At 35.7% G+C, this 15,371-nt stretch overlaps 1 protein-coding gene across 7 annotated transcripts in view; it reads left to right on the forward strand.

The window, feature by feature from the left end:
- The window catches only part of CD47 (CD47 molecule), an 83,971-nt gene that overhangs the window by 29,875 nt on the left and 38,725 nt on the right, over positions 1-15,371 (forward strand). For all 7 annotated transcript variants that reach the window (XR_009551662.1, XR_009551664.1, XR_009551663.1 and 4 more), the window contains one exon: positions 10,701-10,790. Coding sequence is in view for 4 of the 7 variants with exons in the window: in XM_060198416.1 (XP_060054399.1) it covers positions 10,701-10,790 (90 nt within the window). In the remaining 3 variants the exon portion in view is untranslated. The remainder of the gene's footprint in view (positions 1-10,700; positions 10,791-15,371) is intronic.

Consider the following 15,371-nt stretch of genomic DNA (forward strand, 5'->3'; position numbering starts at 1 on the left):
ATAAAATGGACTATACATTGAATAGAATATAGAAAATTCTACCAGACTCAGACATTGGGTTTTATACCCATCTTGTTGTTGGAAACAAATAGTTGTGATATGATAGCAAACTACAAATGATAGAATGAAGAGGTTGTATATGCTTTGGTTTTTTCTATAGTTACATTTTTATCAAGTCCTGGTACAGCATCAAAACTAATAAGTTGACATTAGTACAGTGGGAATTTGTGTCTTTGTCATTTTACTGAATATACGTATATTTATGTTACTACACCGCTATGAGGATGTAACTGTAATATTAACACAGAACTCTTCCTAATACTATCCCATTTATTGTCAAACCCCTCTTTATTGCTAAACTTCAAACGCTAATTTATATTCCAGGTCTATAGTTCAAACTGAGGTAACATTGGTGTATAATATAACACTGTGTGTGTTATTGGAGTGCACATTCTTTTCAGGTGTGTCTCACCTCACCATGCCCTACCACCAAAGTACTGATAACCATTCACCACAATCCATTGAACCCCATTACCCTTTACTCCCAACTCTGTTCCTTCTATACACAAAACATCAGCTAGAATCCAAAGGTTTGTTTTGGTTTGGTTTTATCTATTCCATTCCTTTTTTTTATTTGTTTCCCTTTATATTCCACTTATAAGTAAGTGCCATTTGCAATATGTCTTTCTCTTTCCTTTGCTAAATAATACCTTCCAGTTCTGTGTGTGTTGTCATAGTGGCAGGATTTGATTTTTTTTAGTTATTAGAGGCACCAGTATTTGACTGTGTGTATACATTTTTATATAGTCATCTGTAATTTGGCATATAAGTTTAAATATATTAGTTATTTAATTACTTTTTTAAAAAGATTTTATTTATTTATGAGAAAGACAGGAGGAGAGAGAAAGAACCAGACATCACTCTGGCACATGTACTGCTGGGGATCGAACTCCGGACCTCATGCTTAAGAGTCCAAAACTTTATCACTGCACCACCTCCCGGACCACACTATTTAATTACTTTTGTAATGAACATAGGAGTCCATATATCTTTTTAAATTCATCTTCATATCATTTGGATAGATATTTAGGAATGAAATTGCTGAATCATATGGCATACCTATTTTTGTATTTTGATTAACCTCTATACTGTTCTCTGTAGAAGCTGGACCAGTTTACATTCCCACCAGTTTCTTTTTCTCAAAGCATTTGCCAACACTTGAGTATCCTGATAGAAGCCCTTCTTACAGGTGTGGAGGGAGAGGCCATTGTGATTTCCATTTGCATATCCCTGATAGTAAATGATAAAGAACATTTACTCTCATGTGCCTGCTGACTTAATGTTTGAGTAGAGTCTCTAAAACACCACTGGAGTCAACATTATGGAGTATATTGCCTATGTTTCCTTGTATGTATTTTATGGCTTTGTGTTTTATATCCAAATCTATCCTCACCTTGAATTAATTGTATGGTATGAAGTAGTTGTCTAGCTTCATACTTTTTTAGGTGACTGTGCACTATTGACAGAATCACTTATTCAAAAATTTTCCTTTCTCAATTAACATGCTCTGACTTTTTTGTCATAAACTATCCATCTATGTATAGGTTTATTTCTGGAATCTTAATTCTACTCCATTGATCAATTTTCCACTTTTACTCCAACAGTATATTGTTTGGATTACTATATGTCTATAGTGTAGTTTGAATTAGAGAGCAGATACATCTATTCTTTTTTTTCTCTGATGATTAGTTTGGCTGAGTGGGGTTTCTTTTGGTTAAGTAAAGTTTGTTATATATCCTTAAAGAATTTCATTGGGGGAGTTGGGCAGTAGCATAGCAGGTTAAACGCAGGTGGCGCAAAGCGCAAGAACTGGTGTAAGGATTCTGGTTCGAGCCTCCGGCTCCCCACCTGCAGGGGAGTCACTTCACAGGAGGCAAAGCAGGTCTGCAGTTGTCTATCTTTCTTTTCCCCTCTCTGTCTTCCCCTCTTATCTCCATTTCTCTCTGTCCTAACAACGACAACATTAGTAACAACAACAATAATTAACTGCAACTATAAAACAACAAGGGCAACAAAAGGGAATAAATAAATATTTTTTAAAAACTTAAAAAAATAATTTCATTGGAGGTTTGTTAGGGATTTCATTAAATCTCTATATTTTTTTGGCTAAGATAGCTATTTCAAAATGTTAAAATTTCCAGTATATGAACATCTTATAGTATTCTATTTTCTTCTGTTTTTTATTTCTCTCATTAGTGATTTATTGTTATTGGTTTTTTGGGAGTGGGTGGGGAGGGGGGCTATACATATATTTTCCCTCCTCTATCAAGTATTTGTAAGTACTTAAATATTTTATTATATTTTTGTTTATTAATTATTGAGTAGAGACAGAAATTGAGAGGGGAGGGAGTAATGTGGAGGGAGAAAGAACTTATATCCTTGTGCACTATAATGTGTGCACTTAACCAGGTACACTACCACCTGCCCCCAAATCTTTTTTTTTTAATGCAACTTTACAGTTTTCTTGATTTCTTTCTCAGCTAGCTTATTGTTTGCATATGAGAACACAGCAGATTTGAGATACTGATTCTGCAGCCTGCTACTTACTAATCTGTTGTTTTCTTTTGTGTACGTGTGTGGAGTCTTTACAATAATTTTCTTTCTTTCTTTCTTTCTTTCTTTTTTTTTTTTTTTTTGCCTCCAGGGTTACTGCTGGGGCTCGGTGCCTGCACCATGAATCCACTGCTCCTGGAGGCCATTTTTCTCTCCCCCTTTTGTTGCCCTTGTTGTAGCCTTGTGGTTATTGTTGATGATATCATTTGTTGTTGGACAAAGAGAAATGGAGAGAGAAGGGGAAGACAGAGGGGGAGAGAAAGATAGAAACCTGCAGACCTGCTTTACTGCCTGTGAAGCGACTCCCCTGCAGGTGGGGAGCCAGGGGCTCGAACCGGGGGCTCGAACCGGGATCCTTACTTACACCGCTCCTTGGGCTTTGTGCCATGTGCACGTAACCCGCTGCACTACTGCCCGACCCTCATCTTTACAATTTTCTATGTATATTATCATGTCATCCGCAAACATGGTAGTTTCACTATTTTCCATTTTGGGCTCCTTTTGTTTTTGATGAATTTTTCTGGCTAGGACTTCAGTACTATGTTGAATGATATGGTGAAATTGGACTTTTTTCTCATATACCTGATCTTAGAAGAAATTGTTTAGGATTTCTCTAATAAGTATGATGTTGGCTTTGAGTTTGTTTGATATGGCCTTTATTACTTTGAGGCATGTTTCCTCTGTTCCCTTTTTATTAAGAGCTTACTTTATTATAAATGAATGTATAATCTTATCAAATGTCCTCTTTGCCTCTACTGATACAATTTTATGAGCAATATTCATCTTTTTGATGTGCTATATTACACTAGCAGATGCAAACTTTGACCATTCCTGCATTGCTGGAATAAGTCCCACTTGGTTATGATGATCTCTTTAATGTATTGTTGAATTTGTTTTGAGTATATTTGCATCTGTGTTCAGCAGGGATACTGATTTGTCTATTTTTGGTGTGTGTGCGTGTGTGTGTGTGTGTGTGTGTGTGTGTGTCCTCTGTCTACGTATCTGAGTGACTAGTGTCCTTATCTGCTTTACATATAAGAAAAATTGGCTTCATAGTCTGTGTTCAGAAGCATTCCTTTTTCTTTAGTGTTTTCAGCGATTTTGAGAAGACTAGGTATTAGATCAGCTTTTGATAGTTTGAAACTAGTGAAACCATCTAACCCTGGAGTTTTGATTACTAGGAAGAAATGATTACTATTTCAGTTTCTTTGATCATTTTGACTAGTTCAGGCTTTCTCTTTTCTCTTGATTTAGTCTTAGAATGTTGTATGGTCGTAAGAATTTATCTATTCTAGGTTATTCAGTTTATTGACATAAAGTGTCAATTGTAGTCTCAGAGTTTTTTTTTATATATTAGCATTGTAATTTATCATGCTTTATTTATTATTCTGTTTTATTTATTTTTCTTTGTTTCTTTTTGCACCTAGCTAACGGTTTGTCAATATTGTTTATCTTTTTCAAAGTGCCAACTCTTACTTGCTTTGAGAAATATATATATAATATTTATACTACTAGTGCTTTTAGAGTAGTTTAATAAACTGTAATATTTCAGGGATATCTTTTCACCCTTATTTGTGTGTTACCATTCACCACACCCACCACCAAAGTTCCTGTGGCCACTCCCTTCCTTCTGATACTACCAAAATTTTGAGGAAGTCTAAGACATAGTTTGGTTACTATTTTTCTCACAAGTTCATTTGCTTATTTTTGTTCTTCTAGTTACCTATATTATTACATAGGTGTGGAATAATACAGTATTTGTCACCTCTTGAGCTTTTGAACTTTATTTCCCTTTCTGTTCAAGTTTGCTTATTTCTACTCTAATTTTTATTTCCTTCTACTGATTTGTTTTTCTTTCATTCTCCTTTTTCTAGTGGTTTCAGGTCTAAGGTTAGTTTGAAAGGTTTTTTTAAAATTTGCATTTGTCATTATAGTGGGTTACACGTTTTGGGGAGTGGGTGGATGGTGGTGTACTCAGTTAAGTACGCATATCATGCACAAGGATCTGGATTTGAGCCCCTGCTCCCCACCTTCATGAACAGAGAAGCAGGTCTGCAGTTGTCTATCTTTCTCCCTCACAGTCTTCCCTTCCCTGTCAATTTCTCTCTGTCCTGTCAAATAAAAATAAAGTAGAAAGGGAAAAAGTGGGAAAAAAATGGACACCAGGAGCCATGGATTTGTAGTGCTGGCACCAAGCTCCAGCAATAACCCCGGTGGGGGGAGAAAATCTTAAAAAGGAAAGAATCATCAAAACTGTAGGACTTCAAGGTATAGTTTCACACCACAGCCCATCTGCCACCAAAGTTCTATGTCCCTACTCTCCCACCTCCCAAAAATAAATACTGTAGTTTGCACAAATCTTAGAAACAGTTTGATTCCTTTTTTTTTTTCTTCAAGTTCATAGTTTATGTGTATCACTTCTGTAGATTTCACATATGAGTAAAAGCATCTTGTAGTTGTCTTCTTAAAAACTCAGGGAGGTAGATAGGTCTTACCACCAAACATACGTGCAATAGTAAGAGAATTTAGAGTAGTTGTTCAAAGTCATAACCAGTTTTACTTAGATCAGTCATTAAAATTCAGTATTTTAATTATCACAATATGATTTCTGCAATATACCTATAAATGACTAAATACTGAATGTAAGTAATTATAAAATCTGTTATATTAATAATGACATAAAACTTAGAAGTGTGAAATACTATTTTTCCATTAGGGCTTTGTTTCAAAAGGTCAGACCATGTTCAACAGTATTACCATTTCTGTCATTATCAACATGATACATGTTATATCCATAATGAAGACATGTCAAGGACTGTAAGATTCTTGTATTGGTTTTCTAGTGATGTGTAACCAATCACCACAACTGTAGCAGCTTAGAGCAACACATTTATTAGCTCATTATTTTGTTGATCACAATTCTGATATTGATATGGACTGGGTTTGCCACTTAACCTTTTTTATTAGAGATTTAATAATGATTAACAAGATTGTAGGATAAGAGGGGTACACTTCATATAATTCCCACCACCAGAGATCAATATCTCATCCCCTTCATTGGAAGATTCCCTATTCTTTATCCCTCTGGTAGTATGGATTAAAGATATTTTTAAAATTTATTTTTAATTTAATTTATAAAAAGGAATCACTGACAAAACCATAGGATAAGAGGGGTACAACTCCCAATGGTTTTGTTAATATCCTTTCTTAAATAAAAAAAATAATTAAAAAAGAGGGGTACAACTCCACACAATTCTCACCACCAGAACTCCATATCCCATCCCCTCCCTTGATAGTTTTCTTATTCTTTAGCCCTCTCCGAGTATGGACCCAAGCTACTCTCTTCCCTGATCCAGCTTTCTGGACCAAAGATCTTTATGGGGTCCAGAAGGTGGAAGATCTGGCTTCTGTAATTGCTTTTCTGCTGGACCTGAGCAAGACATGTCATCTTGTTGAGTCCCTTTGACATATTAAATTTCTATTATCCAGGCAGAATCCAGATTCTTTGATAAGCTTGTTTATAAGTCAGCATTCATTGCCCCCAACCCCAGCTTCCCCCCACCCCATTCCTCCAGGGCTGCTCTCCCTTACTTAGAGTCAACTTATTGGGTACCTTACTTACATCAATAAAAAATCACTCCTCGTGACACAGAATGCTCATGGGATTGAAACCATTACATTCAAATTCCTATGCCTTGGAAAAAGGAATTATAAAAAACTGTTTTCAGGAGGCAGAGACATGGAGGAACGAACCCCTTAGAATTTTTGTTTCATTAAGTAGTGAGATTATAATCTGCTCAAATAAATGCATGAAAAAGCCATCACAGTTCTTAGACATCAAGTGAAAATTAGGCTTGAATTTTAGGGCACAATTTTAATGTGATCTTCTGTTGCAGAAACTGTTGTTCTCTGTATTTGTAAAGGTTTTCCATTGTCTACTTTCTTTTTCTTTTCTTTTTTATAAATTGATTTAATAATGATTAACAAGACCATAGGATATGAGGGGTACAATTCTACACAATTCCTACCACCAGAGTTCCATATCCCATCCGTTTCATAGGAAGCACCCCTATTTATCCCTCTGGGAGTATAGACACAAGATCATAATGGGGTACAGAAGGTGGAAGGTCTGGCTACTGTAATTGCTTCTCTGCTGAACATGGGTGTTGGCAGGTCAATCCATACTCCCAGCCTGTTTCTCTCTTTCCTTAGTGGGGCAGGGCTCTGGGGAGGTGGGGTTCTGGGGTACATTGGTGAGGTAATTTGTCCCGTGAAGTCAAGTTGCTATCATGGCAGCATTTGCAACTTGGTAGCTGAAAAACCATTAAGATGTAAAGCAGAGCAAATTGTTTAATAATCAGGAATCTAAAAGTAAAACTATAGCAGATGAGATTTGTGGTTTCCATTTTAGAAAAGGCTAGGTCAATTTTAGATGTATTCCAAGGGTCCCATGACTTTACTAGTTCTGGCTTGAACCCATCAGCTAACATGTAGATGGACTAAAGGTATTGTCTGGGGAGATAGTGTCAAGAGTTGGAAATTGGACTAAAGCTGAATCAGGGAAGAGAATAGCTCCCAAGTTTGGGAAAAGTATATAAATACTGTTAACTGTAAACCCCATCGATTTGATGTGGAGCCCATATTCAGCACAGAAACCTGAGGGTCAGGTGGCATTGCTCTTGGTTAAGTGCACACATTACATTGTATGCTTTTGAAGAAAACTTTAATTTTCTGGAGTTACTTTCTCACTTTTTCAGATTGTCTCATTTTCTACACAGTATTAAGAAAAATGGACCATGGGTTTTAATAATGTTTAGGTTTGGAAGCAGTATTTAAACACTCATTCTGGGTGGGGGGTAGATAACATAATGGTTATGCAAAGAGACTCTCATGCCTGAGGTTCCCAAGTCACAGGTACAGTCCTCCGCAGCGCCATAAATCTGAGCTGAGCAGTGCTCTGGTAAAAAAGAAAAATAAATAAATAAATAAATAAATAAATAAAATAAACACTAATTCATAGGTCACATCCTATCAATATTGTTTACTTGTCTTTTTCTGAAAGATACTGTACCTGATCAAGAATCAAGGTAGTGTGCTAAGTTTTGTTAGTCATACCTTGGGTCGATAAAAGTGTGGGTGCTGTTGGATATATTTTTTAATCTTGAAGTGAAAAAAATATCTGACTTTAGTTCATTTTAAGCTTAATTTAGTTTCTTAGTGCCACCAAGGTCAGAGTGGAGAGGCATCTTAAAACAAGTATCTTATCTATCTCTCTTACTTGGGTAACAAGAGTTAGTCATCTGACAGTACTGCTATAACAAGTCAGTAGTGTAATGGTCAGATAAGTGGGTTTATATAAATTTTTCCTCCTATCATCTCAATTGATTCTTGAATGTCCAATTTAGTTATCTTCAATCTTTTCCCACCTTAACTAGAATGATTTTTAAACTGAGAAAATCACGAACCACCCCCGTGCTCCAGCCCACACATCTTTACCATGGAAACTTACAAAAATTTTGGAATAGATCAGAGGGAAGAAGGGGTGAAATCTGAATAAACCCTTAGGTGATTTAGATATAATTTCACCCTCTTTCTGTCACTGAGCTATATCTTACACTTACTGTTTCTGAATAGAGATTTGTTGTCATCTAATAATCATCTAGTCTGTTGTTCCATCATCAAATTGTAGATTACTTTTCTCACACTCCAAGTTAACTGATCATTCAGATATTTTTTTTTCCCCACCAAGATTATTGCTGAGATTCAATGCCTGCATGACTTCCTTATTTGTGGTGACCATGTTTTGTTTGGGTATGTTTTTTTGTAAAGGAATGAGAGACAAAATTAGAGAGAATGAGAGAGACAGAAAAATAAAATGCCAGTGGCGCTGTTCCAGCACTCATGAAGCTTCCCACTATAGGTGGGGACCAGAACTCCTTATCCAATCCCCTCCCTTGATAACTTTCCTATTCTTTATCCCTCTGGGAGTATAGACACAGGATCATTATGGGGTACAGAAGGTGGAAGGTCTGGCTAATGTAATTGCTTCTCTGCTGAACATAGGTGTTGGCAGGTCAATCCATACTCCCAGCCTGTTTCTCTCTTTCCTTAGTGGGGCAGGGCTCTGGGGAGGTGGGATTCTGGGGTACATTGGTGAGGTAATTTGTCCCATGAAGTCAAATTGCTATCATGGCAGCATTTGCGACTTGGTAGCTGAAAAACCATTAAGATGTAAAGCAGAACAAATTGTTTATTTTTCTCTGAATTTTTCTTTTCTCCAGGGTAAAAAGGAATAGTCAATTTTTTTAAACTATTCTTGATTTAAGGATATCTATTCTACTGATTTTCGATTTCCTCCCAAATGTCGTTAAATGTAAAGCATAAATTGAACTCTGGACTGTACTTGTGGGCCACCTCCTACCTTATTGTTGTTCCATGATTGCTACCATAACTTTCTGGGTTTTTAATTCTTGGTGCCTTCATTTCCTATTGTGGAGGGCCATTAATAATTCCTGGTATAACAGTTGTGATGCTACAAGGACTTAATGTACACAGCTAAAGAAATAATAGAGAAAGTGAGTAGGGAAAAATAAGTTGCTTAAGAATAGTGATTGTAGCATAAAGCTTCTGCCACATCCCTTTAGTACTAGATGTGAAAAATCTAAGCTTAATTCAAATTTTTTTCCTATTAGTATTTTAAATTGAATTGAAATGGTTTGTTGATTTTTTGTTTGTTTTGGTATAGGTAGATACTCAGTAATACAGGTGAAAATTGAGGTGTTGATTCACAATATCTGAAAACATTTACCTCTTGCAACCATATGAGCATCAAGCAAAGAAACAATACAAACCTGTCTTCCATTCACTCACTAAACTATCCTACAAGTATTGGAACTAGAAGACCTATTAAATTTCTACAGTGTGTGAAAATGCTAGATTCTGAAAAACTTCTATCTCTAGCATAGAATTTATAATAATGTTATATTCTGGGGATTATTGTGAACATTCACCAGGGTTTTAACATTACAACTTTAACATAAATACATGGCTATCATTATGATATGAAAGACTATTAGATTTTTCACATGCTGATAAGGAGAAGCAGAACAGCAGGAGGTTTGGATGAATAGAGTTGATTTCAGAGGAGTACCAGTGCTTGTTTTGAGAAGTATTCAGGTATGTTCTTCAGACAGATAATGCCCCTGATACAGGCAAGCTTGAGGTGATTTCAGTGAATTTACTTGGCTTCATTATTTGAGAAGAAATTTCGTAGATAAAAGTATGGTCTCAATAGTTGATAAGCTAGACTTGATTTTTAATGTTCTAAAATCTTGAAGTCTTAAAATTCACAATACCTTTTATATAGAGTACGTAGCTATATTTTCGCTATTTATCTTTTGTGTTATTCTTATGAAAAATAGTTATTTGTTTTCTAAAGTAAGTGTGAGAAGAAAAAAAAAGGCTCATTTCTGTCTTGGTCTTAGTCACAATAAGGCAAGGGAACTTCTTTCTATGGTTCCCTGAGTCAGCCTTCACAGGAAGATTTCATTTTTGCTTCACAATTATCCTTGGCATGTTGCACACCTAGGCATTATCCATAGGCTACATAATGGTTGTTAATATTTACTGAGCACAGGGTTAATGCCTAGTTTTGTCTTAAGCACTTTTTAATACGTTACCTTTGGTAATAGTCATTCAAGATAGAAGTGTTGTGTTGTATTGGTATCACAACTGAAGATTCTGAAAAGATTTTATCCAAGAGCATGTTAGACCTGGCCTTCACACTCAGGCATTGTGATTGTAGGATCCTTTGCTTAGTTCCTATATCATGCTCCTTTTATAAGTTTTAGGTTGGGGGAACTGTGGTGGATAATATTTAAATAATTTGTTTATACAAGTAAATTATGCTGTATAATAATAATATATTTGACCATAGTTTTTATTAATTATTTTTATTATCCATATCCAATAAAATATATTAAAAATTATTTTTATTATCCATATACAATAAAATATATCACTGATCATTCATTGTTAGGACATGGTGATTATAATAAATATCAACTGTACTTTTGTTTTCTTCCTAGTTCCGTGGTTTTCTCCAAATGAAAATATCCTGACTGTTGTCTTTGCAATTTTGGCTATACTGCTGTCCTGGGGACAGTTTGGTATTGTCAGTAAGTATTTATTTCTCTTTTCTCTATAATTTTAGTGATGGAACTACTATATCTGGGAGGTAACAGTTAAATACTTAAAGTTAATGTAAGTCTGATATTTGGATAGTTAATAACATTTGATATTCTCCTTAAGATGTATATTGTCTCTTAAATTTCATTATATTCACTTTTAATTCCAAATAAGGTCTTCTTTCAACTTAAGCTTGAATACTGAGGGCTAGAAGTTTAGAGAAAATAGCTCACTGGGAAAAGTATGTGCCTTGTCCTTTACTTAGCCCAGCTTTAAGCCAAAGTACCATATGTTTAGTGATCTGACAGTAGAAGAGGCTCTGTTGTTTGTTTATAGCTATCATCTATCTATCTACTTCTCTTTTATCTATTTAAGTTAAAAATAGCTCTGAGCAGGGAAATTGCTGATATGAGGCATTGGCTCTGGCATTACACACACACGCACACGCACACGCACACGCACACGCACACACACACACAGAGAGAGAGAGAGAGAGACACTAGTGGAAATCCTAATATTACAAAGTTCAGGTCAATTTCAGTGTTTACAGAGCATTTGTAAGCATCGATGGTGGTTGTTTTTGTGAAGAGGAGGTTATAGCCTACTTAATGTTAAGATAAGCTGTTGTAAATTTAGAGCATTAAGACTTTCCTCTTTTATTTTCCCCATTTTGAACTTCTTTGTATTCGTGTGCTCGTCCATAGGAAAGCACAGTTTAAACAATGTTTTGCCATCCTTACTGTGCATTATGTGGCCTCCAAGGAAGTAGCCATTGGAGATTTATTTTCTGTGATCATGTTTTGTTGTAATAAACATGTGATCAAAGTTTTCAAGGTAATTCTTAAAGTATAGAAGCTTTACTACTAGGTGAGAAAGTAGAATACACTATGGTTAATGTTTATATCAAACCATATTTCAACACTAGCTTATCAAAAGAAATTTACTAAGTTACTAAAACTCTGAAACTCAATCTAAACTTTTCTTTTTTCCTCATCTCTTTAATATATATTGAAATAGTGGGTGACTGAACACCAGTAAACATTCACACAGGCAAGCAGTAAATGATGCTAATTTTATTTACCTGTTTATTTCAGCAGTCCTTAAAAATATGTAAGCTAGTAAAATTTGGCATGTTTTTTGTATATTTTATGAATTTCACTTTTAACCTGAAGTTTTAAGTATGTCCAAAATAATAAATAAAAATGGACTCGCTCTTCTTTTGAAATGATTTCTGATTTTAAAATTATTTTAAACTTTTGTCTGAAAGGCAAATGTGAGAGAGGAAAATGCTAAATGTCAACTGTTACGACATTTTATAACTCTTAACCTCAAAACATTATCTCGTTTCCTATGGAAATTTCTTTGAGTTTTGTAAACTGCCTATATCAAGAAAAAAGAGTAGTTTAGCATCCAGAACTATTCTTTCTTCACTGATGTCGGGGAAAGCCTTTTTCCCCTCTCCCCCTGCCACTTTTATTTTATTTTATTATTTTTTTGCCACCAGGGTTATCAATGGGATTTTGGTGCCTGCACTACAAATCCACTGCTCCCAGAGGCCCTTCTTTTCCTTTATTTTTTCCTTTTTCCTTCTTTTTCATAGGACAAAGAGAATTTGTGAAGGTAGGGAGAACTAGAGAGAGGGAGAAAGAGTGATACCTACAGCACCGCTTCACTGCTCCCTCCTAGTAGGTGAAGACCAGGGGCTTGAACCCAGATATTTGTATATAGTAATGGGTACACTCAGCTGGAAAGTATTTTTTTAAATGTTTCTATTAGTGATTTACAAGATTTAAGGGGTATCATTCCATACAGTTCCCACCACCAGAGTTATGTGTCCAATCCCCTCCAATGGAAACTTCCCTATTGTGTATCCCTCTGGGAGCATGGACCAAAATCCTTTTTTGGGCACTGATGGTGGGAGCTCCAGCTTCTGTAACTACTTTTCTGCAGGTCATGGGCATTGGCAGGTCAATCCATACCCCCAGCCTGTTTCTGTCTTTCATAAGGGGGTAGTGCTCCTGAGAGGTGAGGTTCCAGGAAGAATTGGTGAGGTCATCTGGATGTCAGGGTGGAAACATAGGTAGCATCTAGAACTGGATGGCTGAAATGTTTTAAGATGGAAAACCAGACCTCAGGGAGAGTCTTTAATCCTATTGGTAGACCTGAATCTTCAGGTATATACATCATGATTTGGGGAGAGAATATATAGTCTTTCATTTGTCTGTTTTTGTAACCAAGGCTTTGTGCAGGCAAGACTTCACCACTCTGGGAAACTTTTTTGTTCTATTAGAGAGAGAAAGAGAAAGAAAAAAACTGAGATAACCACTGCACTGAAGCTTCCTCCAGTGTAATAGCAATCTCCCGTGTGGTGCCTGCGCTCTTACCAGGTTGTTTATGTGTGAAAATATAGGTACCCTACCTGATGAGCTATCTTTTTGACCCAGTAAAGCCTTTTGAAGATCATGAAAGTGTTTTGTGATAAGGTGATCTGTTGCATGTGGATTGGTTATAGCTTGCTGATCATGGCATTGTCTAGTGCTGACAATATTTCTAATGGACTGACCTGGGAGTGAATCTGTTCACGTTCAGTCATGTTTTTACCATAATATATGTCACTTTATAATATCTTCACAATATAGAAAATTAGAAAATGAGAACAAATTACCCAGAGTCTCATAGCATAGAAATAAACTTGGTGTGGCAATTTCCTGCTTTTCTTCTGAGTTTTTATTCTGTGAATTTTTATCTTTTTTTTCTTTTTCTTAAGCAAACCATTGTGGACTTACATAGCTTATACTTATTCATCCTGATTTTTACATCATGTTTTCAGAAATCTTTTTATAGCTGCCTATGTTCCACTTACATGGGTCCACTATAATTTATTTAACTCTTATCTTCATGGCTATTAAGGATGTTTTCCTTTCCTCATACCATTAATGTAACTAAGCTAGAGGTTGGAAAGACTGGAAGTGGCAGAGGTATTTTAAGGCTTCTGCAACACACTGCCATTTTTTCCCGGAAATATTGTATCAGTTATTGTAGATGAGAATACATTTCTTTTACCTTACAATCCTAATATAATTCTAAAGTCTTTGACAATTTAATGACTGAAAAATTATAATTTAATTTTAGTTTTTATGTTAATGAGGGTGATTATTCTTTTTTTATATGTATTATACTGGTCATATTTTAAGAAATGTACTGAAGAAATCACTTGGTAAAAATTTTCTGCTTAGGCTTGTCTTAGAAGAGATAAATGTGTATGCAACTGTATGACTTCATGCACACACACAAGTGTGTGTTTATATGTGCGTTTATAGCATGTCCTTACATGACATATACATATATATATTTCATTCAGTTAGAATTTATGGTCGCAAAACAGGGCTGGGAAGACAGCATAATGGTTATGTAAACAACTAGTCCTAGGTTCAGTCCCCAGCATCACCGTAAGCCAGAGCTGAGCAGTGCTCTGGTAGACAAACAAACAAACACTCAGATAAAGGGCCTGGACAGTGACACATCCAATTGAGTGTACACTTTGCCATGCTCAAGGACCTGGGTTTGAACTCCTGATCCCCCCCCCAGGAAGAAAAAAGGTGTCTTTCTTTCTCTCTCCCTATCTCTTCTTCCCCTTCAAATTCTATCTGTCATATCAAAAAAGAGAGAGAGAAAATGGCCACTAGGAGTGGTGGATTTATCATGCATGCACCAGGCTCCAGCAATAACCCTGGTGGAAAAGTAAATAAATATACTAACTGAGCATTTATAGTGCTTTTCAGTATGATAAGCACTATACAAAGTTCTCTAAATCCAAAATCACTTTTACTTTTCCCAGGTACCTCCATAAGAGTAGATACTGCTATTATCATTCCCAGATCACAGATAGAAAGTCACAAATAGGCTAGGCAAATTGCCCCCAGTAACCCTGCAGTTTCATGATGGTACTGGGATTTGAACCAGTGCTGTTTACCTCTATACTATACTGCCTCCCTATATTCAGTTTATTTTGTAGGTTTTTGTTTTCCATGAAGGTTGAACCTGTACTTGGGTACACATTGTGCTGAGAAGATGAAACTGTTATTGATAAAGTAGAATACTCACCTACTTTATTTACCATATATATATATATTTGTTTATTCAATATCTTCTGAATACTGGGCACTAGACTGTTGGATGGAGATAATGGAAGTGAAGTACATATTGTCCTTGACTTTGTAGTGTTTATATTTCAGTTGAGAAGACATGTAAATGTGTGTGTTGTATCCTTTTGTTACATCTTTATGATAAACATGGAATTAAATCTATTTCCCTTTGGTACCCTTTTTAAGAAACCTGTTTGTGGCTTGGTGGTCCCATCAAGCCAGAGAGCCACCTTTATTACGCTACATGTTTGGAGCAATGCAGTTTGTTTGTTTGAGTGTGGTATGTTATGATTTCAGAATTATTATAATAATAACTCAATCTTAGAAATTTCATTTCCTAGACTTCCAGTTTACCTTAATTTTTAAAATTTAATATTATGTATGAGTTATACTTGACCACAGTGGGCAGAGGGGACTGTTCCTTTT

The sequence above is a fragment of the Erinaceus europaeus genome, chromosome 9, assembly GCF_950295315.1.
Source record: "Erinaceus europaeus chromosome 9, mEriEur2.1, whole genome shotgun sequence".
Taxonomy (NCBI): Eukaryota; Metazoa; Chordata; class Mammalia; order Eulipotyphla; family Erinaceidae; genus Erinaceus; species Erinaceus europaeus.